The sequence below is a fragment of the Triturus cristatus genome, chromosome 2_1 (genome assembly GCF_964204655.1).
Source record: "Triturus cristatus chromosome 2_1, aTriCri1.1, whole genome shotgun sequence".
Taxonomy (NCBI): Eukaryota; Metazoa; Chordata; class Amphibia; order Caudata; family Salamandridae; genus Triturus; species Triturus cristatus.
The window spans coordinates 346,673,088-346,699,773 of NC_140581.1; the positions used below are offsets into that span (position 1 = coordinate 346,673,088).

The window sequence follows — 26,686 nt, forward strand, 5'->3', positions numbered from 1 at the left end:
ACCACTTTTGGGGTAACACCCCTCATCAGCCAGGCTAGCTTGAATCCAGTGGCAAAGTGAGCAAGGCACCCACGTCTGGGCATACCCTGCCAACTTAGGGCAAACAAAGCAAACATAAGGAGATGATGGACGGAGCGCTGAAACTTTTCAGACACTCACCTCCAGTCACAGATCTGGGTTGAATCCATCATCATTCTTTAGCTCACTTTGCCACCTCAGTTCAGACCCAGCTATCTGCAAAACAGTCTTGATCCTGTGCCTCATGGGAACAGATCAGCCCGAACTGCCAAGCCACGTCCTCCCTGAACTGGAAGCAAGCATCCTGGGACCAGTTTCGGGGTAATCCCTTTGTTTTTCTGTAATTTCTAAAGTGACATGTCAGGAACTCCATAGCCAAAGAAAAAAGAATGGGCATTGGGGGGGCAATCCTTTTTCGTGTCATGCTCTATTGTTTACTTTTTGGAGATGACACAGCCAGTTTTGACCCTGGCAATGGTATTTAAGTGAGCAGACTTATCCAGCTCATTGTTTTTGGGTCACACCCTAGTTTTTCCAAGAGCTCTTAATAGGAGCAACTTGCTGCTCATTCCCATCCTCTACTTACTGTTTTGTATTGAAAACAGGACAACCGTTTTCTTGTCAGTACCACTGGAAAATTGAGGTCAGTCCACCCATTATAGTCATTGTGTCATTTTCATATGATTGAGTTGCACAGTGTCATTAATGTGGAGAATGTGGGAAGTAAAATATTAACTATTAATTGATGGCAAATTAATTTTGCATGTGAATGTAGGTACATTGACACTTTGATTTCTAACCATTTCTAACCTGGACATTACAGACCAATGCCATCCAAAAATGTGACTTTAAGTACTCTAGCCTGTGAAAAGAAGAAAATAAATCACATGCACATTGATGAAGTCTGGTTGACAGTCTTTCCTTTAGAGGGTTTCATTTCTCTCTCCTTTAAACTCTTTCACATGCAAGAAAATATATCCAGTTAGGTGTCATTACTCAACTGCATCAAGTTTCTGACTGGCCACTGCTGTACATTCTTGACTTTTGTAAGCAGCAGTTGTTTTTGGCAGTATTACTAAAGAGTTTTTTTCCTTGATGTTATCACTCTAGTTTCTAAATGTGCTTATGTAAAGATAGTATTCTAACATAATAATTGTAAACATTTATTTCTTGTATTGTTTTAGCTTCAATGCATATTGCTAATGCTACTGAGATAAAGGATGACATGAATCTTGGCTTGACCTTAATCAGAAATGCAAAAACTGGAGGGTTTCTCGTAAGTTTGAGACCTTTTATTTGTGTATGATACCTGAATGCTTTGCTATGTCTGAACAAATATTATTTATAAAAACATAAACCGATCTAAACAATGAAGTGACAATAAGTATCAACAAACTCTGCAAACACAATTACACACTATACCATTTGGAAACACTCTTAATGTGGGTTTACACTGTTGCTTATATTTTCCTAATGAAATACCACTGTGGTTGTCGTATTTAACAATCTTAGGAAGCTTAACATTTAGGCAATGTGCAGTTTTTTCTGTTTTGAGCCTCTCTATTTCAGCTGTCCTCTCCTTCACCCCCTTACGTGGTCCTCTTCATCTTTAAAATTAAATGCTCTCATTAATCCCCTTAGTTGATAACCCACAATCAGGATCACTACAATGTTTGGTAAATTGCCTTATATATTTGCCTGCTACTACCATTACTTTAACAGAGTTTCCATGCCACAGCAGTAAATATTGTCATCCTACTTTTGTTTGTTAGCGTTAAATCTCATTACTGATATACTTGGGTGCTTGGTAATATTATTTCTCAATATGCATTGTTCAGAAAACATTAAGGGCCTGATTTAGATCTTGGCGGATGGGACACTCTGTTACAAACATGATGGATATCCCGTCTACCGTACAACAAGTGCCATAGAATATAATGCTTGTAATAAGGCGGACGGGATAATTGTCACATTTGTGACAGAGAATCCCATTTGCCAAGATCTAAATCAGGCCCTTAATCTCACTCCAAAATACTTCTGAAAATGCCTCAGTAATATCAGTAGATACACATCAGCAAAATTGTTATCTCCCTCTATGTTTATCCAGAGAACAATGCTTGTATTACACCTTATAAAGTGGAGGCTGTGGTTCAGTTCCTTTGTCAGGTCTTCTTCCTTAGCCTTCTTAGTGGCATACCTCTTTTGGAGGGAGCATTCAATTTTACATTTGATGTTTCATCTATTGTGTCACTTTGAGCAGGTTTAAATGCATTTTTAAATCTTGTGGTTACTGGCAAATATGTTCAGCTGTCAGAGTTTCTTGTATGCAAATAGAAAGTGAAATTGTTGCTAACAAATACTAGTTAAGTAGTTATTTTGAGTGAATAATTCATGTCACACCATTTGAACTCTCTGGACTTTCAGATGGATTGGTGTTCATTACAACCAGTTAACTTATGTCTAATCAACCATTGCTAAAGATAATTGATTTATAGCATTATCCAATTGACAGTTTTATGGCCCAACTTACAATTCTTGTTTATCGGCCCCTAGGACCTTCAGGCCCCCGGGCTTCTTCATTTCTGGATTTAATCACCCCTCATCTTCTCAAAGCGGCCAATTTTACCATTCTGGGTGACCTTAATCTTCATCTTGAAAACCCTGAATGTATAATCAGCAGCACGCTTTGCAGCTATGAATCTGCTGCACTGCAATAATGGCCCGACGCACATGGCAGGCCATTTACTAGATCCCATCTTTTCGAATCTATCTTATGTTCATTGCTTCCCTGCTTTTCCTCTATGTTGGTCGGACCATTATGCAGTCAAGTTTCACTGCACAGTTCTGGTGAACCCGATCACAGTTGCATCTGGAATTCAGTCTAATTCCAGAAACTGGGGTAAACAAGATATGGATGCTTTTGAAAAACTCTTGTCTAATAGTGTCCCCACTATTGATCAAACATTGACCACCTCTCTGGCCACAATACATAACTGGATTCTTAATGCCATTGATCACTGTCTTCCATTCTCCACTAAAAGATCTTATAATCATTGTCCCCCTGCTCCTTGGTTCACGGAGTCACTAAAAACTGAGGAAACTAAATGCAAAGCTCTGGAAAGACGCTGGAGGAGGAACTACTCACCTGACTCTAAACTGAAGTATAAAAAAGCTTTAAAAGACTATAAAGCCCGTTGTAAGTTAGCTCGGGCAGACTATGTTTCCTCCACCATTTCCAACGCGCAGAATGGTTCATGCACCTTGTTCACAATGGTAAAAAAATTAGCTGGTTCTGACACACAGCCCACATCCCCTATTTTAGATGAACCACAATGCGACAATCTTGCCAACTTTCTTGTAAATAAAGTGGAGCAAATACACTCTACACTTTGGAAAACTCAGTCAACGGTCCCTTCTCCGCTGACCTCTGTCCCTGAACTTACTTGCATGGTTGAACCTATCACTAAATTAGAATCTACAGCAGCTTGAATTACCATCTATGATGTTAATCATAGTGCTACTTAATGCTGCCTTACAAGAGGCTATGGTTGCGCCCGACTGGAAACACGCCATGGTCCTTCCCCTTTTGAAGAAATCAAATGCCGATCCACCCAGCCATCACATTTTAGGCCAATTTCTTTGCTTCCTATTTATTCTAAAATTCTGGAAAAGCACATAAACCTACAACTAACTCAGTTTATTGAATCCTCCAACTTTTTACATCCCTCCCAATCCGGCTTTAGAGCTAATTTTTCGACCGAGACGATTATCCTTGGAGTTACAGAAATGGTACGACAGCGCCTGGACTCTAGGGACACAGTGGCCCTCATATTGCTCGACTTGAGCACCGCGTTTGACACAGTGTGTCACACAATGTTAATCAAATCCCTGAAGTCTCTTGGGATTTCTGGTCCAGCACTTGGCTGGCTCTCATCTTTTCTCTGCAAGCGGACATTTCAAGTCTTCTCATCTAAGGCTACCTCTAAAACTTACTTTTTCCCGCAGGGGGTACCCTAGGGTTCCATTTTAAGCCCCCTTCTGTTTAATGTGTACATCAAACCTTTGGCAGTGATCGCAGAGGAAGCTGGGCTGTACCTCTTTTCTTACGTGGACGACACCCAAATCATCTTCTCCCTTTCAACGGAAAAGATGCCCGGACCATCAGTTCTTCAGGCCGGTCTGAGTAACATTGCATCAGGGATGCAAGCCAACTTACTTAAGCTTAAAGGCGATAAGACTGAGGTCCTGATTTTGGGTAAAAATTAATATCTTTGGGGCTCCCAGCACTGGCGTATCAAAATGGGTACCCTACCAAGCCCACTCATCAAGTCCGCAACTTGGGATTCATTTTCAATGACAGATTATCGCTGAAACAGCAGGTGGTGAAGGTGGCAGCCACTTGCTTCACTATTCTGAAATGGTTGAAAAAAATCATCTGGATGCTCCCCACCCCTATCCAGAAGACCGTAGTCCAGGTGCTTGTGACCTCTAGACTGGATTACGGGAAAATCCTCTATTTGAGGGCTAATAAGGATGTAATACCGAAGCTTCAGGTGGTTCAAAATTCAGCCGTAAGATTGCTTTGCCAGATTCCCAAAACATCTTCCACCTCTAGAGCCCTGAGAGATCTGCATTGGCTTAGGATCGAAATCTGTACCAAGTTTAAAGCCTTGGTCTATATGTTCAAGATCAAGGCCGGCACTACCCCTCAATATCTGCAAAATCTTGTTCATCCCTATCAACCCTCCCGTCTGCTACGCTCCACTACCCAGGGAAAATATTTGGTTCCCAGAGTCAAACTTACAAGGACGGGAGGTGGTTCATTTGCTTACCTGGGTCCATCCCTGTAGAACTCTCTCCCTATAGCACTCCGCAGTGAAACAATATATGCAAACGTTCGTAAACTTTTAAAAACTTGTTTAAAAAATAATTTTCACTTTTCTGTTCCTCTCTGTTCCTTCAGACCGGCGCTGAGAAACCCATGTTGGGTAGCTGTGCGCCTTATAAAATCAACTTAACATAACATAACATTCTGCAATGGGTTTACACCATCAAAACGGTGATGGACATCCCGTCCGCCGAAATATAAATCCCATAGGACATAATGGGATATATATATTCGGTGGACAGGATATCTGTCACCGTGCTGAAGGACTAATCTGTCCGCCAAAATCGTTATCAGGCCCTAAGCCTTGAACAGATAGTAAAATATTACATTATAAGATGCAAATATTAAATTCTTTCTTTGCAGAATGTCAGATGACTGCATGCAGCTATCAATACAAGATATTCATGCATTACAAATGGGAGTGCTTTCATTTTAAGTAATGCTTTTCACTTATCACTTTATTTTCTAAACGTTGAAATCTCAAACCTTCATACACAATGTAAACAATTTTCTCATGTTACACCCTAAACAAGGTGTCTTAGATGCCTGAATGTATCAAAAATAATTACATTTGATCAATTATGCGAATTATAAAAAAATAAGAAGGCAAAACACCAAATGAAATCAAAGACTTAGGACAACTGCTGACTACAGATCACAATAAGATCTGCATATTTATAATAAAACGCAACAAATCTTCCTTGTGCTACCAGTTATGCAAAATATCCCATGAATTTGGTAAACATGGTATGGTTGAAAAAACGTTACCGCTTCACTGCATTGGATATTTACCCTAATATTTGTAGGTGCTGTTCAGAAGTATTGTAAATATATGCACTTAGCCTAAAGTGGGCCTCTTATCCTTGTTATGTAATTGGCCTACTCTCTCCTTTGAGAAAGATTTGGCAAACTATGTTGAAGCAATTCGCTAAATATAAACATTACCTTAATTTGTTACCTAAGGAATAGCAACTGAAATCTCTTCCATGCTAGGATTGTTTCCTTTTTGGTAATTGGTCAATTTCATAAAATATATTTCTTTATGCTAAAACCCTGCTCTAGCCTATTACTTATAATGTGGATATCCTGATAGCAATATTGTGTGCTAAGATGGAGAAAAATTATGAGGTGGAGGGTGATTACTGTGTAGTTTTATATTGCAACCTGATCCTGATGCCATAAATCCATAATGTATTATATCCCCCTATTACCTATAATACATTTGCCTTGAAATTATCCTTAGCTTCTAAACAATCTTTACACCTGTCTGTTTAAGAATCATGCTCACATCACTCTTGATATCCTCCAACATTCTATTTCTCATCAGGACTGTTTATTTATCTTTCTGTCTACATTAAAACAAGTTAATTACAAGTTAGATATTATGGGCCAGATGTACGACCCTTTCATTTAGCGCCTCGCAATTTGCGACTCATTGCGAGTTGCAAATTGCGAGGCGCTAAATGAAATGTAAAACAGTGTGATTACACTGATTTGCGATTCCCAATGGGGTCGCAAATTGTGAGGCTCATTAATATTAATGAGCCTCCAGCAATTTGCGAGCCCATTGGGAATGCCAGCACTCCCTGGGACCACTGCCTGCCCTTAAAAAATATTTTTAGAGACAGCCACAAAGTGGAAGGGGACCCCTGGGGACCCCTTCCGAATTGCGACTGAATTACCACCCACTTTAAGAGGGTGGTAATTTGCGATTGTTGTGCGTCCACAATTGCGGTCACAAAACATTCACACATAGCATTGCGGACGCAATTAGGGAGGTAACGCCCCTTCCTAATTGCAACTCGCAATTCCTAAATAGAGAGTCACAAATAAATTGCCACTCACTATTTAGGAACTGTACATGGCCAACAGTGATTTTGCATGCGCAAACGGGTTCACAAACCGGTTTGCGCATGCAAAATCATGTTGTACTTCTGGCCGTATGTGAATTATTTCCAATGAAATGGTTTCACAGGGTTTCCAATCTGTACTAAGGGCCTCATTTATGAGAAGTGTCGGATCGCTGCATGAAAGCAGCGATGCAACACTTTTCAGTGCGCCCTCCTTGCGACATAATGGATGCGTCATATTTACTGTATGATGCATCATGTCGAAAGGAATGACAGATACGTCAGTATTACTGACGTATCTCTCTGCACAAAAGTGGCGCATTGCTGGGGTGTGTCTGAAAACAGACCAACTCCAGCAAGGTGTCCTTTCACATGGGGCAAGCCCCCTGTGAAAGGGCCTGTGACAGCCTTACACCTGCCATGAGGGAGGTATAAGGTTTTGACTCATTGGCGTCCTAGAAGTGGCGCAGTGAAATCCTACAGATTTTACTGTGCCACTCCTACAACCCTTTTTTGTGGGGGAGCGCTCACCCTGCAGGGGTTTACGAAGTGACGCAGCTACCTAGAAGCGTCACTTTGTAAATATGGCACAACATGGCACAATATGTACGCAACCGCGGCGTAGATGGGACGCAGGCCTTCATAAATAAGGTTCTAAATATTTATTGTATAATCTATATATAGTACAAATGCATTTATTACCTTTAAGGTTATTGGCATGAACCGTAACTAAACATTTATTGCATAATCTATATATCACAAATATTTAGCACATTTCAATATATTGACATGAACCTTAATTAGCACCACAATTTCCATAGAGTGGCATTTACTATGTGCCCCGGGAAGCCAAAAGCATTGAGCTGATCTATGGAGCAGACTCCTGTAATATTCTGTCCGTAAAGGTTTTTCACAAGAGAAATTCACTCTTGAGGCTACAATGCACGTATAAATATAGGTTTTGTTGTACATGAGTGGGTATCAAGTTAAAGTATTTGAGTAAAAAGGCAAGATTATTGCATTGGTTGCAAAATGAGAGATAGTTTTCAATAGCTTTACTGGGTCTCAATTGTCTTGATACACATTGCCTGATAACACTAAGGGTTCATTTAAATGAGGGGTTACGAATTATGTGCAAAATATCTGCTTCTTGGCACTAATTCAATCAAAGTTCATTATTGAATTCACAAATTAAAGCCACAAAGCAAAAGGAATACATAGAACTAATAGCATTTGTCAGGCATCGTTCATGTTGTGCTAACATGTTCTGTACATTTGTATTTGCAGCTCAATATTTGAAGTTTCTCATCAGAGTATTTACAGTCTTCTGAAATTGGTAATAAGGTTCAAATATCAGTGTTGCATAATTGTCCTCTGATAGCCCTGCTCATAAGAATGGAGCACATGTCTGACTTGTGAGGGATTCACAAAGAACCCCAGGAATTCCTCACAAAATATGTGGCAATTGTAGACTTCTTGGAGTACCCAGATCCTTTGCATATATGGGTTTTGGGGTGTGATGCAAAAGTGCTTTTGCACAATAATTTTAATTGTACAGGTAAAATATATTTACTTGTGGAGAAGTATTTCCCACTGCATCTCTACTGGATATAATAGAAGCATGATGTATCCACTTTCCAATAATGACAATGCACTCACTCCTGCTTTTGACATGGTCACATTTACTTGCTTTTCCAGGGTTAAGATACTACTTGCAGGGGTATGCAAATATCCACAAATGTACACATGATAGCACTTTTCCTTCTTTGCCAGTCAGCTCCATTCATTAAAGCCCCAAATCCTTAGGTAAAATGTTTTTCCTTGTGGAGAAGAACAGCCACTACACCACCACTTGATGTATTGGAAGCAGAATATCACCCTTGTTTCCAATCCTGACAAAGTACTCGCTCCTGCATTTGACATTTACTTCCCTTCTGTAAGATCTGGGGGTCTCTAGTTGGCAGGGTAGGTACCACTGTCCAAGTAGGGACCCTTGCTTCTAGTCAGGGAAAGGGGGATACACTGTTAAGATAACCCTTGCTCACCCTCTAGGTAGCTTGGCCTGAGCAGTCTAGGCTATCAAAGGCAATGTGTAAAGTATTTGTACCAACACTCACAGTAACACAGTGAAAACACCACAGATTTACTCCACACCAGTTTTAGAAAAATAAGGTATCTTTACTAAAAACTTCACAAGACCAAATACTACAGAAAAACCAACATACAATTAAAAAGGTTACTTTAAAGATAGTTCAAGAGTTTGCAGAAAGTACTCCAGGATGTAAAAGTCAGTGTCCTGCACAATGCGACTCTCAATGCACAAAATGCGACACTCTCGTGCCCAACAGTACCTGTAGTTGCGATAAGGTTCCCAAAAGCAATAACAAGGAAGATGGCAAAGGAGATGCGATACTCCTGAGATCTTGAGGAGGCTTTGCAGCAGCCCTGCTTCACGCAGCAGAGGTGGATGCGCCGGCTCTGATCTGTAGGGGGAGGATGCGATGACTTTGGCTTTCGTTGCGTAGGTTCCTTAGGGGGAAGCTTCACGCACAGGTACGATGCGACGATCTTCGATGCGGCGCGATGCGCGGCGCAGCGCTGACTTTTGGGGCTGCAACCCTCGATGCATCGCGGTGCGCGGCGTTGACTTCTGGCGCCGCAACCCTCGATGCGTCACGGGACTCTGCGTCGACACACACAGCGACTGGATACTTTCATGCACCGGCAGTGGTGCGGCCCGCAAACTGGTTCTGCGACGACCCTCGCAGCGTCAGGAATCTTCACGCACCGGGACGATGCTCGACGCACTCGGCGATGCGGGGACTCCAGGTGCTGCGATGACGCCGCGATGAAATTCTCCTCGCACTCTCGTTCTTGCGACACGCAATCGGATGATGCGTTGGGTACCAGTTACTCTTTTTCACGCTTCTGCTTCCCAGCTCCCAAACACTGCAAAACGACCTCCTGAGGCCCCAAGACTGGGCAAGCACTCCAAGGCAGGTCAGAACTCTCTCAGCAGAGTTCCAGGGGAGCTGGTGGTGAAGTCCTTTTGTTCCTGGGACTTCTTAACAGGGAGCCAGCTCTTCTCAGGCCCTTGGAGATCAGAATCAAAAGAAGGGGACACAGCAAAGTCCTTCCCCTCTCCTTGGCAGCAAACCAAAACAGCAAGCAGGCAGTCTTCTCCTCTTCAGTTCTTTTCAGCTTTCTCCTTGGCAGAGGTTCCTTCTTAGCTCCCAAAGTGATCTAAAGTTTAGGTGTCTGTTTTCCTCTTCTTATACCCCTCCAAGTCTTTGTCTCTCTTTGTTTCAGTGGGGGGATTCCCCTGCTCAAACCGGTTCCTGGGTTTGCTCTGCCCTGGAGCACCTGGTTCCTTTCAGAGTGAGGGGCAGGGTCGTTAGACGCTCAGCAGGAGGTGGAGCCTTCTTTGTGCTGGCAGAGGCAGAGTCCTCAGCCTGGCCAGCAGGGGGTGGAGCCAGCATTGTGCTGGCAGAGGCAGCCCTACTCAAACCCAGGGGCTACTCCTCCCACTCATCTAAAGCAGATCTCCCTATTCACCCTGCTGCTGACTCATCCAGACTCCTGGAGCCACCTAGCCCATCACATGACACCAGTCAGCCAATCTGCACACAGGCACACAGGAAGGTTAAACAGGAGAATAGCTACTTTCTAAAAAGTGCTATTCTCACACAGTGAATTTAAAAACCTTCTTGCTAAAAAGATGTATAATTAAATTCTGAACACAAAGATACCAAACTTGGATTTTCTATCTTGCCTTTAGGGGAAGATAGGCATGTAAACTGCCTACCCCATTCTGTCCTATGGGCAAGATAGCCTCTCAGTAGTGAAAAACGAAAATGGCTGTAATTCACTACCAGGGCATGTTACACACATCAGTACATGCCCTACCTTTCAGATACACTGCACCCAGCCCAGGGGGGTACCTAGGGCCACCATAGGGATGCCTGACATATACAGAAAGGGAAGGATAAGGCCTGGTCAGTGGTTGCACTGGCCAGGTCGACATGGCAGTCCTGGACTGCACATAGGCACTGCAAGCAGGCCTAAGACATCATTTTAGAGCTACTCCTGTGGGTGGCACAATCAGTGCTGCAGCCCACTAGTAGTATTTGAATCACTAGCCCTGGCACACTCAGTGCACTTTACTAGGGGCTAACAGGTGAAACAAATATACCAATCATGGACAACCAATCAATATAACAATTTACCTAGGGAGCACTTGCACTTTGACACTGATCAGCAGTGGCAAAGTGCCCAAAGCATCTAAACCAGCAAAAACGAAATCCAGCATAGCATAAAAAATACAGGTGGTAGAGGCATAAAGTCAGGGGTAACCACGCCAAAGATGCCAGGTCTAACACCTTCCCAGTCAGAACCTGCTTGTAAGGAATATGTGAATGCTCACAAATGAACACCTTTATGGCCATTCACCTTCATTACATCAAGCTTTACCAATTCAAGCACAGAATCTCGCATTTATCAACCCTAATATTGTGAATGTAGCTATTTCAATTAAGTGCTGATAAACTCGTAGTATGGAACTATATGTTGGTGTGTTTGCAAATCATGAAAAGAGTTGTACTTTGACTTTTAATCTAAAATCTTTGTGCTAAAGCTCCACTCCTTCTGCAATATGCATAATATAACACAAAAAGGGGATAACCCCCATCCTTGTTTTTACACAGAAAACAAATGTCTTGCCATACAGCGCAATTTAGGTAACCAGGATCCAATCAGCAAATTGCAAATTGTGTTTTTTATCCTTACTGCAGGTTAAGCACATGGTTCATCTAATTTCAATCGTAATAATAACCATTGAATGAAACGAAACTTGTTGGGCTATAAATGAGTCTAATGCAACCTTCTTTCTCCTTTCAAAGACATGTGGTCCTTTGTGGGCACAGCAGTGTGGAAGTCAATACTACACGACAGGAGTCTGCTCTGACATCAGTCCAAGTTTCACAATCCTAAGAAGCTTTTCTCCGGCTCTTCAAAGTAAGACATTTGATGTCGTTTGTGATTCTTTTTACACAAATGTATCTAATTGTTTCTACCGGAGCATCACTGTACTTGATTAAACGTGAGAAAATGATACCCCTGTACAATGTAATGGCATGAGAAGTGGGTTTTCGTGAACACTGAAGGACAAAGTCACCCTAAATGGATAATGCGATGTTGATTTAAGTTATTGATTTGCAAAATGTCAGTACTGCACAGTGCTAGATAGTTCAGAAGCAGGTGGGGTTCTCATCTGAGGCCAGCTGGTGGAGTTAGTCTGTAAGGTCCAGGACTTGCAGTCTCAATAATACGTTTTTGTCATGTTGTCATTGCTCTGGAGCAAAAAAATTAGATTTTTCTCAGTGTTTTGAGTTTTTACACCATTCAGTGATATACAGTTGCACGAATGTTTGAGATCACAGCACCTAATAATACGTCATACGCCTCGGGGCAGACAGGGGCTACTGGGCTTAAGGTCCTTTGCCACTAATGTCCTGGGGTCCGTCCTTCTATGACTCTTTAGTCTGTGCTGAGAACAAACCGCCTCACATTTGACTCCAACAGTAGAGAGGACCAGCAGTCACAGGCTTCTCAAGGAAATTGTGTGGAGGGGCAGGAACAGAGGACTCAACAGCCAACAGTAATCAGCAGACATCAGCAGTAATCGGAGATATATAAGAGGGGACAGTCCTACCTAGAAATGTCCTAACCTTGAACAACAGAAATTAAACTCCATCCCTTCATTCCCACCAAAATGACAGTGGGTAGGAAGAACTAAATAGCAGTTCTTTGCTAACATGGAATTTGTAAAGACAATTGTCATCACTTTAGTGCATGGATCTAAACTCTCCAGCTTTAGGAATGCAGGCAATATGATTCCACACCCTCCTTCTTGTGCTGTGGTACACCAATAATATACTTACTGAATTCCACTAGTCTCATACAACACACACAGATCTATTACCATACCTGTGCTACACATGCACTGCCTATACACTTTTATTCAAAAACACTTTGAATATCAGCACACGATTCTGGGTTTCATATATAAGTGGAGTTTTACACAAGATGCAGCGTTCAACTGCACTCTCACTGATACAGAGAAAAATGTGTGGTCACCCTATAAATTCACAAAACACAGTATGCTGCTACCACCACTTTACCTGATGTGCCCAGGAAAAGGACAGTAGTCCATTACCTAATATGAGAGCACAAACAGTGTGGACCTTCAGCCCACAGGACAGATTTTGAACCTGCATTGTCACAGACAGGACTAGGCCTCTTCTCACAGGCTAGATTAGTGTGATGCCAGGACCAAAATAAAAGTCAGAAACCCAGTTTCCCATGCAGGAGAGTACTCAGGGGATTGGCAAACACCCATTTACTATGAGGGGACATTCCCATCTCAAAGCAAGCAATGCACCTCTCTTGTTCATTTTTGATGATACATATATTTTAAAAGGAAATGGATCCATTTATTGAGCATGAACATTAAGATACCTGACATGTGAACTACATGCCCTCGCAGGATCACACATTTTGATTTGATAAACGATAAGCTTGCAATGACTCTAATTTAAAATCCACAATAAACTTTTACTACTACCTTGTGATGGTGAGAATAATATAGACACTGCTTTGCTTTGAAAATATGCAAGGCCAATACAGCACAAAATGCTCAGCATGTGCAACCATAAACCTAAACTAACAAATCTGCAACGTTTCTTGCAGTTAATGTTTATTTACCAGAGAATAAGCAGGATAACTGTAATCTAACGTTAAATGGCCCCATACACCTATTCTATGTACGCATTGATACTTAGGAAAGCTGTTTAAATGTGTATCAATAACCACATTAATCCATCTGCATTTGAGTTCTGCTCACAAGCTACAGATTTACACCAGTACCTAACTGGGTTAAGCAATGGAACCTGCTCACGGAAAACTCTTAGGGAAACTCTTATTTTTTTTAAACTCTTTTTATTGTTAAAGTTGCACACAGTTGATTACAACAGTTATTGTATACCACATCACATCAACACCATTAAATCATCTTTTCCGCTGACAAGTAGAGTACATTATTAGTTTACAGTTCGATACACCTTCCTGCAGGATGTCTGTCATAGGGTCTCCCCCTCCCGGGGACAGTTGGGGGTACATATTTGTCATCTGTGATTGTTCCATTTATTCCAGAATTGTTCCCATTTCTTGGGGCACCCCCTTTATCATAGACGGATTTTTCTGCCACCATATCTCTCTCCCATTCCGCCACAGTGGGCAGTGTTTCCACTCCCCATTTTCTTGCGATGTTTCGATTGTGTTGCAAAGTCATCCTGCGCCCTGGGTGCCCCCCAACTTTTTGCTGAATGGTACTGGTGGTAACTGACTCTGACTGACCCTGGGCTCTGCTTAACCAGGCCAAGGGCCAGTGCTATGCTGAAAGAGACACATTTAGAATACAGTGAAAACACCTACATACACTAGGGTACACTAAGGGTTGGGTACACCTGTGTTTGGCATGGCCTTCCCTATCAGACCCTATTAAATATTAGGGCAGGGGAGTTAAAACTACCTAGAAGTCCCTAGCCCACAATAGGGCATCGCAGTTTGGAGGCCAGCAGGTTTTCTGCAATTGTATGTGTGCACTGCTGAAGCCTGAGGTCAGTATTAAAAGTAGCCCTTGGTGGCAGGATTGCTTTTAAAAAGTAAATTGTGCTCAAACTCCACTTTGGGGTTTGGGGCACTTACAAAATTGATAACCTACAATGTTTTGGCATATTAGGAACCCCCAGGGTCTCCCCTAGGTGTCCCAGGGGTGGGGGCTCAGGTATTTATAAGGTAGACCCTTATGAAGTGAGTTTTATATGCCCTGGGTTAAGTGAAATTTCACATTTCACTCTCCACATTGTGGTAAAGTGCTGCCCAAATTCGACTTTGATGCTAGAAGCCCTGTGGAGGGAGGATCTGCAATATTTCTACAGATTCATGTCCCATGGGGTGGGGGTCCTGTAGATATAAGCGAAGTACTTATAAAATATGTTTTTGTAAGTCCTGGTGCTGGAAAAATGGCCCAAGTCATTTTTTCCCATTGCAAATCCCCTGCCATATAGGTTAACATAGCAGGAAGTTATTAACTAATAACTCTTGATAGGAGTGGGCTAGAAGCCCCATTCAAAGACATCCCCGAATGGTATTAATACATTCAAGAATATGATATGGTTGAATTACTCCTTAAGTGTACATAAAGAAGTTATAAGACTTTCTTGTTCGTAAGTCCAGATTCAGCCTTCCAGTGGTCTGTCCTGATTGGTCAGAGTTAAGTGGATTAGCCAAGCTGCCTTGAACAGGTGATAAAGAGCCCCTGGGGTTAACCAGCGCTGCTGGGAGGGCAGTGTGCTGCAGACAGGAATGCCTGAGCAGGGGGAGGAGTCGTAAACCATGGTCTTCAAAGAGAAGAGGAGGCCTTAGTGTCATTTACAACTCTAAACATTTTACCTCGGGCAGAGTTAGGCTTATGAGAGGAATGCACAGATGCAAGGGGAAGAGTTTATGAAAATTAGGCATCCTAGGGGTGAGTTTAGCCAGCTCTTACCTCCCTGCTGGAAAATCAGCCATTATGAATTTGGAGGATTTGGTGCACTCTGGGACAAAATAATGCCACACTCTACAGGCTGTGGTCATATTCTGGGGAAGTTGCCCTGCTCCCATTGGTCAGCAGTGACCCAGAGAACTTGGAATAAGTATCTGAGAGGGGCAGAGCGTCTCAGATCTGCTGCTTGAAACTTCAGAGAATCAGAAGGGTCTGCGCTGTAGATTTCTGATGTGCATTTCCAAAGGCCAGGTCTCTGAGATTGCGCCTTTTTCTCACCATTTGAAACTCCAGCCCTGTGGATCAAACCTGCTTCAAAATAACTAAAGAGTGGACTCCCTGCAAGCTACAGGTTAACAGAGCTCACCTGGACATCCCTCCAAAGAATTCCCAGCCTGGAGTACCAGTGGATTTGTAAGGGTTTTGTTCAAGTGTTTTGCGGAATTGAAGTCTCACACTTTCAAGGACCCTCTTGGAGATTCCAGAACCTTGGATTGTGTGGTGGATACTTTGGGACCCGCAAGAAGAACTTTAGGAAGGAGTTCTAACTGGACCCAGCCTGTTGAAGGGGGCTGCACACTAGAGTGGTGTGAGATCCTCCAGAACGTGAATGTGTCCCTGTCAGAGCCAAATAAATGACTAAAAGGGGCACTGTTGGTTTCTAAGCACTAGAAAGTGACTAATCATTACAAATTCATATCTCTGGTTCCCTACAGTGAATTCTTTTCGTTTTGGTGTCATTTAAAAGATACAAATATTTCCTATATTTATAAATTGGTGTTGGATTTTTATTTTATGTTGTGTCTTACTTATTTACTGAATTTGCGGTTTTAAATGCTTTACATACCTGTCTTTGAAGTGAAGGCTGCCTGCTCGCAGCCACGTTACCAAGGGTTGAGCATAGCAATAATTTTCTAAGACCTATGCTGAGTCCTGTCATGTGTTATTGGCCTTATTGCCAATGGCAGACCTACATTTGCCCCTACCAATTATCCACGTTCCAACAGATTGCCTATTGCACAACCTAGTGTGTCCAAGAGACGCTCCTTACTAGTGACCCCCATATATTGAGCAGACATAGTTGTGGTATTTGCTGCAATTGTTTGCCTAGCACCGTTTGTGCTGTGTCACTAATGTTCTCCAGTATCTATGAATGGAGAGCAATTCCACATTATGTGGAACAACGTCCCCTCCTCCCTATATTGTCATCTGCGTGAATCATCCTCTTTTCGTTTCATTTTTGTCATAGCATTACAGGAGTAATATCTTCTGTGTTGGACTTTGAGTTGTATTAGTTCCAGTCTGGAACTTATGGCAACTTCTTTGGGTGAAGCGAGCGTTTCCTGCCAGTCCTCTTCTTCTAATTCACCCAAATTACTCTGCCATTGCTCCAGGAGTTTTGTAAGAGGGTCTGGTATGACGTTCAGTAACTTTTGGTAGATCATTGATATGGCTGTACCATCAATTTGGTCACATAATAATCTGTTTTCTAATGGGGTTGATTCTGGAAGAGTTGAGCTTGACGGGTGAACCGACATTATTGCGTCTTTAATTTGTAACGACCGGTAAGCCTCATATGTTGCCATCTCAAATTCCTCCCTCAACGTCTCAAAAGGCTTAATTGTGCCCTTTGCCCACAAGTCCCCCACTGTTGAAATACCAATCAAATCCCATTTGTCTCCAAGTACTTCAGCGTCCCACAACTGCGCCGTCTAAGTTATTTTATTTTCCCATCCTAGCTGATTTGTTATCTTATGCCAGAGATGGACAGTTTGTTGTGTTGGCCCCGTTAACACCTGTCATTTGGGATTAGTGTATAGTGCCCGTCTATAACCTCTCGGATTTTGTCCATTTGGTATGCAGGGTCCGAGTGTGGGCCGTATATCCATTGGTTGATTACTGCTAACTGAGTTGCCCAATAATACAACCAGATATCTGGGAGGGCTATACCACCCTCGTACAAGCTCTTCACTAATTTACTTGTGGCTATCCTCAGGGGTTTCCCCTCCTATAGCAATGTTCTGACTTCATTCTCAATCTGGGAAAATATGTATCTGCTATGGGGAATGGTGTGTTTTGTAAAACATACAAAAACGTCGGAAATGCCATCATTTTAAAAAGGGACAGCGATATTGTTCTCCAATGTCGTGTATCATCCTTTAGTCGTTTAAGGGGACCAAGTAGATTACGTGTGTAAAAGAGTGAGGGATCTCTTTTAACATAAATCGCCAAATAGCAGAATCCTTCCTCTGTCACCGTCACAGCGCAGTCCGGCGGCAACTTTGGTATAGGACCCTGATGGATAAATAATATTGATTTGGACCAATTGATGGTGTACCCAGAGTATTTACGGAAGTTAGTGAAAATGTGCATAATCCTACCTATTGATGAGTGGGGTGATGCGATGTAAAGGAGACTATCGTCTGCATTTAGCGAGATTCTGTCCTTCCTTTCCTCTGACCAGTGCAGGCCTCTGATTATAGGGTCTTCCCTAATCCAAGCTGCTAGGGACTCCAGCATCAAGGCAAAAATCAGGGGGGAAAGGGAACATCCCTGCTGCTTTGCACATTTGAGGGGGAATGGACTCAATATGTGTCCGTTCACAACAATGTGGGCCAAGGGCTGCGTATATAGTAGCTTGACCCAGGTTATAAATTTGGCGCCAAAACCCAACCTTTCCAGCACTTCAAATAAGTATGGCCATTCGAAGGTGTCGAACGCCATTCTGGCATCAAGAGAGAGAATTGCTGCCTCATCTCTGATGGTGTCATTTCTACCCAGCAAACTGCGTAATCGTCTAAGATTTAGTGCTGTGTTCCCTCCTAGGCATGAAGCAGGATTGATCGGGATGTACAAGTTTCGTGATCACCGGCATTAGTCTATTGGTCAATAGTTTTGCCAATAGTTTGGCTTCTGCGTTGTGAAGTGAGATGGGTCGGTATGAGTCGCACAATTCAGTTGGCTTACCCTGTTTGTGTATCACTACAATGGAAGCTAGTCTTTGGTCTCTGGGTAGGTAACCCTGTTGTATGCTTTCGTCGTACATTTCTTTTAGATATGGTGCGATTTTTATGGCAATCAATTTATATAGTTCAATAGGGATCCCCTTTGGTCCTTTGCCTTTCCGGATTGTAAATTATTAATTGCCCCCGTGATTTCTTCGTCCGTAATGTCACTGTCTAAAAAAGTAATGTCGTCTGTTGTTAGGGAGGGAAGTCGCATATCTGCAAGTTAATCTCCAGAGTCTTCCGAAGTGGCTGAGGCGGTGGATGTGTTTATATGTCTAAAACGGGTTGCAAATGCCTCCACTATATCCCGTGGGTTATTTATCATTGCTCCACTCTCAGACATGCTACCCATGTATTTGCTGGTTCGTGTCTATCTAACCATGCCAATAATGTACCCGCTTTATCGCCGGTTTCATATATTTTGTGGAGTATAGTCATTCTTTTACTTTTGGCTTCCTCAGTTACCCTATTTTTATATTCTTAATTTTTGATATCCAGCGCATGAAGAGCCTTAGCGCTGTCCTGTGCCTCCTTCTCCAGAATCCCCATTTCTAAATCTAAAAGGTCTTTTTGGTGGTCGTTTTAATGTCCGATCATCAGGGAGAGCGCCTACCCTTTTTTTTTACCATTTTGAATGCTTCCCAGAGTGTCTGGGAGGAGGAAACAGAGCCTGTATTTTCTTTAAAATAGTTTTCTGTGGTTTGAATAAGTAATCTCGTATATGAGGGAATTTTATATACCCGGGGTTGAGAGAGACGGTGTTTCGAGTTAGTTTTGTTCCCTGGGAGTAGATGAGCCAGATCAGTGAATGATCAGATATTCCTCTTGCTAAGTTTCAGATTTCTTTAATGTAGGGCAACTGATGAGCCTGTGTCAGTATGTAATCAATGTGTGACTGGCTATTGTGTGCCCCTGAGTGAAAGGTGAATTGCAAAGTCTGGGGATTGTTCGCTCCCCAAACATCCTCTAAACCCATTGCGTCTAAGTAGTTTGATAGGGTGGTGGTTTCATTCTGGGAGGTTTTCGGTCTTTTTGTCCTCAAAGCACCAAGTTTAGATCTCCCCCAAGTATCAAGTCTCCCTCTGGTAATTCCACTTAAGTAAGGTAGAGATATTTTTGTAATGTCGGAGGTATATAGACTGTTAGTATTTTTAAGGGTTTGCCCTCCCATCTCCAAGCGGTAGCAGCGAATCTCCCCAGTGGGTCCGTCCACGTACGATCTATCGTATATTTGCATCTCTTATTTAAAAGTATTCTGGTTCCTCTGGAGCCTGTCGTGAAACCAGAGTGTACAATTAACTTGTACCCCCCTCTGTTCAATGCTTTACATGTATTGCCTACCAAGTGGGTTTCCTGCAGTAGTATTACGTCAGGTGTGGCCGTCTGCAATATTATAGGGCTATCCCACTTTTCAATTTGTACCCCAGCCCATTAACATTCCAGGGGAGAAACCTGAGGGTAGAATCTGTCTTACACAAGGTCATGATTGTCATGGTAGTAGGTAATTCTGGATTTCGTTCCCCATTGTCTGAATGTGTGGCTTGATGTTTGCTTTGTTGCGCTTTGTATATTGTTTCCTGTGCTAAGCTGATGTTGTGTGTAAATCTGTTTTGAAATTGTGTGGAGTGGGATACTTCTCCTAAGCTATCTGTTACTCTATAGCTACCCCAATTTGATGCATTAAAACAATAATACTGACTGTTGTCAAAAGGAAATATATTATCCCCCCTCCCTGTTCCGGAACTGCCCACCTCCCCAACATTGCAGAGTGCCTGTTGTCCCTCTCCATTAAACTCAGGGGGATCTAGGACCCCCGGAAGTCGACGTTCCCCACCATATTCCTCACCAACGATGAATACTGCGTGGCACCAATTTCACAGTTCCGCATACATTTCCCGCTCTCTTCTTGTTCCATGAAACAACGTCGAGGAATTAGCGGTTTAGGTTTGTGTGTTAATTGTTATGGCATCCATGCCAGATCCTTTGCTTCAAATCCCATAGGACCACGTACAGTTCGCCTCTGTGGCCACTACATTTTGTTTGAGTATTGGCGCTAAAGAAAGTCATCTTCAGGATGCTGCTCACTCATCTTTATCCGATCCTTCATTTGATTTCCTGATGCTTTCTCGCATTGCATCCATTTTCGTCATCCGGTTTGCACATCTCTCTGACTTGTTATCCGAGGGCTTAGGCTTGCCCACTGTGTGCCATCCTTCTAGCCAGTCCCAACTTTCTTCAGGAGTGGAGAAGAACCAAGTCTTACCTTGGGCCTCCACCCTCAATTTGGCTGGGAACAGCATTGCTACTTTAGTTCTTGTCTCTGAGCACCTTTTTCACTTCAAGGAAGTTGCGCCTTTGCCATTGCACATTGAGTGTGAAGTCTGGGAAGAATGCAATTGATGCACTTTCGTATCGTACTTGTGGGGTTGTACAGGTTGTTTGCAATATAACGTCACAGTCGCAGTAGGTTCAGGTCAGGATCGGTCCTGGCAGAGCTCTTGGTCTAGGCTAACCTCCCAGGACTCTAGGTGCCCTTTCAATGGAAAAGTAATTCAATAGTCCTCGGGTTGCAGATATTTTTGTATTATTTCTTCTACTAAGAGACCTGCTGTTGGCCTCTCTGCCTGTTCCGGAACCCCAATTATTCTTATGTTATTCCTTCTGGAGCGGCCTTCGTAATCATCCAACTTAGCTTCCAGTGTTTTGGTTGTGGATTGCAGTTGTTGTACTTGTTGTTGAAGAGTTTTGGTATCCACTTTCAGTGAGTTTGTCACGACTTCGACTTCTTGTACCCGGTCTCCCAAATTGCGCAGATCTGCTCTTATTAGCATGACCTCAGTGGACACCGAATCTATATGTGCTTCCAATGAATCCTGTACTTTATTGATTGCCGTTATGACGTCATTTAGTGTCGGTTTCTCCTTTCTTATGGGGCGATCGGATTGGTTATGCACATCTTCTGTTCTTTTATGTAGGGCATATTTGTCTAGCTTGGTTTGATGTGTCCCACGTCCTCCTTTGTTGCCCGGCATGGTTGGTGTAGACTCTCGTTTGTCCACCGGCTCCCCTTACCTGGGTACTCCCCGCCACCTGCTTGGCAAACGTTCCCCACGGCCTGTCGGTTTTCCTTGTGGAGGGAAGGCATAGTCTATCTGTGCGACATCTTGGTACTTACGCTTTTCGTGGGTGCTATTCGGCGTATATCAGTTCAACTGCTTGTAGCACGCTAGGTAGGAATCAAGAGAGTGGCACTGGTTCAATTTGTTATGTGGATCTAGTGCTCATCCCACAGCCCTACGCTGCTGCACGAGGGCAGAGGGGCAATCTTTACGATTAGTCCGCTCTCGGTTCCCTCCTTAGCTGCCGTGTGGGACACAGTTCTTTTCCACTCAGATGTAATATGCGCAGTACTCACTGTGTCACCAGATCTTATTCAAGTCCGCCTCTTTATCCCCTTGCCTCTGTCTCCAGTTACAGCTGCCCAGTCCATCAAGGGTAACTTCCGTACCACCGATACACCCGCAGGTCACCAAGTCTGTGGGCATTTGTTATGCTGGTCCCTTAGAGCAGTCAATTTACGGCCCTCTTAGAGGCGGGTCCCTCTCACGGTCCCTCCGATGTCTCTGGGGACCCAGATTCAGCCCTCAGTGATCGTAGCGACCAGGCACGCCTTCCCTCGCAGTGCGGGTATTTAAAAACTGCGCAGCAACAAACCCTCATCGCAGTGTGCAACACGCTCCATCAGGAGGGGCCTCATCGGCATCACACCTCGCCTTCAGCTCGATTGGGCCCGCCCACGGCCGGTGACTCCGTCTCCAATGCTTCGTGCCCGGCTCCCAGGCATGCCCGGGTCTCCGCGGCTGATGTTACCGCACCAAAGGCCCGGGGGCGAACAGCAGGCAAGGCAGCCCAGCAGCACTCAGTACGTCTTGGCGAGGGGGGCTCCTCTCCATTCGCGATCTGCCCCTCTCACTCGCAATGCTTTCGGGTCTCCCAATTACAGTAGCTACCGGCTGCTGCACACCGCAGATGCCTCAGTCGGGTCCTCCAGTCACTGCAGCTTACACGGTTTCCCCAGCCCCACAGGAGCGTCTGTCAGGAAACAGACCTCACTAGCCGCAATTTAGTGCCACGGCAACGGATTTGTGTAGCGGATTTTGGGGAAAAAGGGCTCGGCCTCCCGGGAGCTCAGCTAGTGTGCGGCCATTTCCCAGCGGTGTTGGCCATGCCCCCGAAAACTCCTAGTTTTAATACACATAGGCCCACAGTATGTGTGGCTCCATTATTCTCTGCATTAAAATTATGATTACTGAGGCTTGCTCATGGTGCTGTGGCTACTGTTGTGATCTTAGCCTCGCTGTCTCGGGAGCTGTGAAGGCGGGGGCTGTGTTTGATCTGACTCCTGCATCACCGGAGAACTCGCGGTAAGGGATTGCTGCCGCGTTCTGTGCCTACAGGCAACCCGCCCTGCCGCGGATAGTGGATTGTTGCGTGCGGCTGCCGCTGCCTCGACATACGAGTGGAAAAGCGGAGGGGGTGGTGTGTGACCGGACTGCTTTGCTGCTGCGCCGGGACGAGCCCTGCGGTTGCCGCATAGGGAGAGACTGCTGCGGAGTGTGCCAGTGCGATATCAAAGCTTATGACGGAGTGACATCGGCATAGACTGCCATCAGCTAGAGTGACTGCCTGCTGGCACGGCCATAGTGCCTAATGGTCCGCAGAGGTGGTGTGTTCGGATGAGTCGGGGTCAAGCGTGGGGGACGGCTTCCCTCTGTTCGGAAGGAGCACACACAGTACGGCCCTTTTACAGGCTCTGAAAATAAGACGTTCGTATGTAGCCTAGAGTCTCCTCAGCGCTCACAGCAGACCGGGACATCATCGAGAAGCAGGACGGACGGACGCATCTAACTTTCCCCCGACCTTGTTTTGTTTTGTTTTGTTTTGTTTGAATGGGCGCATGACAAGTGTTCGAAGCCCACACTCATCTGTGCAGCGTTTTCAGGGATTGTTTTACGTTTGCGGGTTATGCCTGCCACCTTCCCTGACTGTCTGGTTGTCTCCAGTCTCCCCTCCCGCCCCTCCCGCCGCCGCACCTCATCCATCTACCAGCGGCCGCAGTGAGGAGGGGGGGGTCCAGGGGTATCGGGACTACAGATCCCAGACGACCTAGCGGCCACACGCATTTCCGGCGCCAGGAGACGAGCAAGGAGGCACTCAGCCGTCGGCACCAGGCGAAGGAGGGCCGGAGGAGGCTGGGCTCTGTACCCTGTAACCACAGCCAGAAACTAACAGCGATATGTAAGGAGGGCGCCCTGTTTGGATATAAGTATCAATTGTGGTCTTCAGCTGCCAGCCGTATATTAATTAGTAGGTCTTATTGTGACATTGACATTGACATTGTGATCTCACTTCATGGCTAAATCCATTGCTAAAGGGTGCGGGGGGGCTGGGACCTTGGACGCTTATTTAAAACGAGCAGAGACTGCTGTGGCAAAAGAAATCGAGCTCGTGGAACGAAGGTTATCTCTGGACCCATCTTCTCAAACACTCCCTCCAAGTTTTAACGTAGATGTGCCTAAGACAATTGCCTCGGCCCTGGCCCTCCCAGTTTGCCCAGCCTCAAATGGAGCGGTGTTAGACCTGAGTCTGTCTATCACGGCGGAGGCATCCCCCGTGCCTAGTGTACCATCTTCTTCTGTAGCATCTTGTACTAGACAGCTTCGATCGGCTGGAGGTAAATCTCTGACTGGGAAAAGAAAGGCCAGTAATGTGCCCAGGAGCAGCAGGCAACAGGCGAAACAACCCAAAAATAGTAAAAATTCTGTGACTGGGCCTGATGTTTATGTGGAAAATGTCTCAAAATACGGTATAGATGGGAGGGCAACGGGGGGTTTATCTCATGAGGACGCAAATTCAGAAAATGTTTTGAGGGGGAAAATGTCGGAGTTTATCAAGGCCATGAAAGAATGTTTAGGGGTACTCATTTCACCGGTTTTGGTGAAATTAGAGCAAATATAGGGCAGATTAACTACCATCGAAAAGCATATTGCTGGTCAAAAAGTGCAGGGTTCAATGCCTCTCAAGGAGCATTCCGCGAGAGCCGTTGCTACCACAGTAATTAACCGGACTGACCAGAGGTTGACTATAGCAACCCAAATATCTCCGGAACCCCATGTTGCAGCGTCAATTACGCCGCCCATAGCTGTAGGAGTGGGAGTAACTCAAGGGGTAAAGAAGGGTCCTAGAGGACCAGAGGGGAAAACTATCCCCCCAGTGCAGAGGTTCCCGCGAGAAAGAGCATTGCACCTCCCTCCAGAAGCATGTCCCTATACGGTGATTTTGGCAAACATTCCGAAAATGCAGGAGGGAAAAGAGGAACACTGGAGTACCCTTAAAAACAGGGCCCTACACTACTTAACCACCAAAACAGTGTTAGGGGATCACCTGTTTAAGAACTTTAAAATGGTGAGGAGGGTACCCTGGGTGGGTAAAACTAATAAGTCTCTCAAGGGGGATTGCGCGGTGTTAAGTTTTAGCTGCCCTATACTGGTGGACCACATTCTTAAGCAGGCCGGAGCAGTAAGGATCCATTTTGACTCTGTAAATGTACTCCCACTTAGGTTTTTCTACCCCCCAGCCAACACTGGATTAAATAGTGAGACAGGACATAGATTACAACTGGTCTATCCGACTAGTACAGTGGCCCTGTCTAATAGATATGAGGCACTAAGCTCACTAAATGCAAATGATTGACTTGGGGATGGTGACAGTGTAGAACTGGGAATAATCCCCTCAGTGGATGGATGTATGGTGTGTCCGACCACGGATTTGGGATTAAAATGTGTTGACCGTGGTTCAATGGTAAATTGTGCCACACCTACTGGTGATAGAGTCCAAAATATTTTGCCCAGGAAGGGGACAATATGAGAAACGGGTCTGTTGTAAGCTTTACATTAATGGGGGAGTCCGCTGGGCGGAAAGGTGGTTTCGGGAGTCCCACAGTGGAACATGAGGACGGTGACTCACCAGTGAGTGATAGATTGCCAACAGGGAATCAGGACCCCAAAGAATTAAGCCTCGCAGTATCTGAGAACAAGATGGCAATCTTATCCTGGAATATTGCTGGACTAAGATCCAAAAGAGGGGATACCAACTGGGAGGCTTTTCTTGTTGCCCATCATGTTATAGCTTTACAGGAAACGAGGGAAGCTAAGGAAGGTTATTACCTGGATGGTTATCAATCATTCATTAAATTTGCAACTCCTTCCACAATGGGGAGATCCAGGGGTGGACTTATGTTGTTATCCAGTCTGAAACTACTATACAAAGCTGTATTAGTAGTGACAAGTTCCCCAAACATTTTAGCAGTAAGATTGGAGGGTGATAACTTGCCTACTATTTCAGTGGTACATTTTTATAATTCCTTCACCAGGAATGATGAATTAGAACATCTACTAGCATTATCAGGGTTCCTGGATGATTATGATGAACACAACAATTCCTTTTATTATTTGTTAGTGCTTGGGGATTTTAATATTCATGTTTGTCTCATGCAATGTTTACAGAATTTGGATTTTGAGGAAGACCCAATCGGGAATATTAATTTCGAGCACACTAAGAGTGGGGTATATCTGGAGAGTTTTTTATCAACATATTATTTGTTTGTCCCAGCACAAGGGGAAACCCAGCGCCCCGTCCCAACTTGTAATGGCCAAGGTAATGAGTCTACGATTGACTACATTTTAGTGTCATGTCTACTGAGGGATCTCTAGGTCCTTTTAGTGTGGATCAGAGAGGCTTTAGTGATCATAATCCACTCACGTTGACTATTAATATCAGGGCACTAAATACTGAACTTGTACCATCCACTATTTTAAATTCTAATATAGACTCCAAATGTCAAGGACGCAGGTTAAGGTGGGAGGTCATTACTTCTAGCGACTTTCTGAAAAACCTGTACATGAGTAATGCCGAGGACCTGGCAAAATGACTAGGAGGAAATCCAGACCCATGGGAAATTCTGGACGCTTTTAATCGCATCACAGTACAGGTAGCAGTTAATTTGACTAGGAAAAGTAAAATAAGGCCCAAGAAATTGAAAAATTGGTTTAACCAAGACTGTAGTGACACCCATATGGCCCTTTTAGGAGTGCTTAAAGAACCTGGAAAGGACGCACAGAAGGTTGCGGAGGCAAGAAGGTCTTATAAAAAGGCTATTAAAAGTAGGAAAATTGAGTTAAAAGAAATGGCCTGGGAGGAACTGACCAAAGTGAGTATTCTGAAAAGTAGTACTCAATTTTAGAAAGTGATTAACAGT

General features: G+C 44.1%; 1 protein-coding gene across 1 annotated transcript in view; it reads left to right on the top strand.

The window, feature by feature from the left end:
* The window catches only part of ITGA2 (integrin subunit alpha 2), a 596,388-nt gene that overhangs the window by 227,687 nt on the left and 342,015 nt on the right, over positions 1-26,686 (top strand). The window contains exons 4-5 of the mRNA XM_085631250.1: positions 1,203-1,294; positions 11,655-11,769. Coding sequence (XP_085487376.1) covers positions 1,203-1,294; positions 11,655-11,769 — 207 coding nt within the window. The remainder of the gene's footprint in view (positions 1-1,202; positions 1,295-11,654; positions 11,770-26,686) is intronic.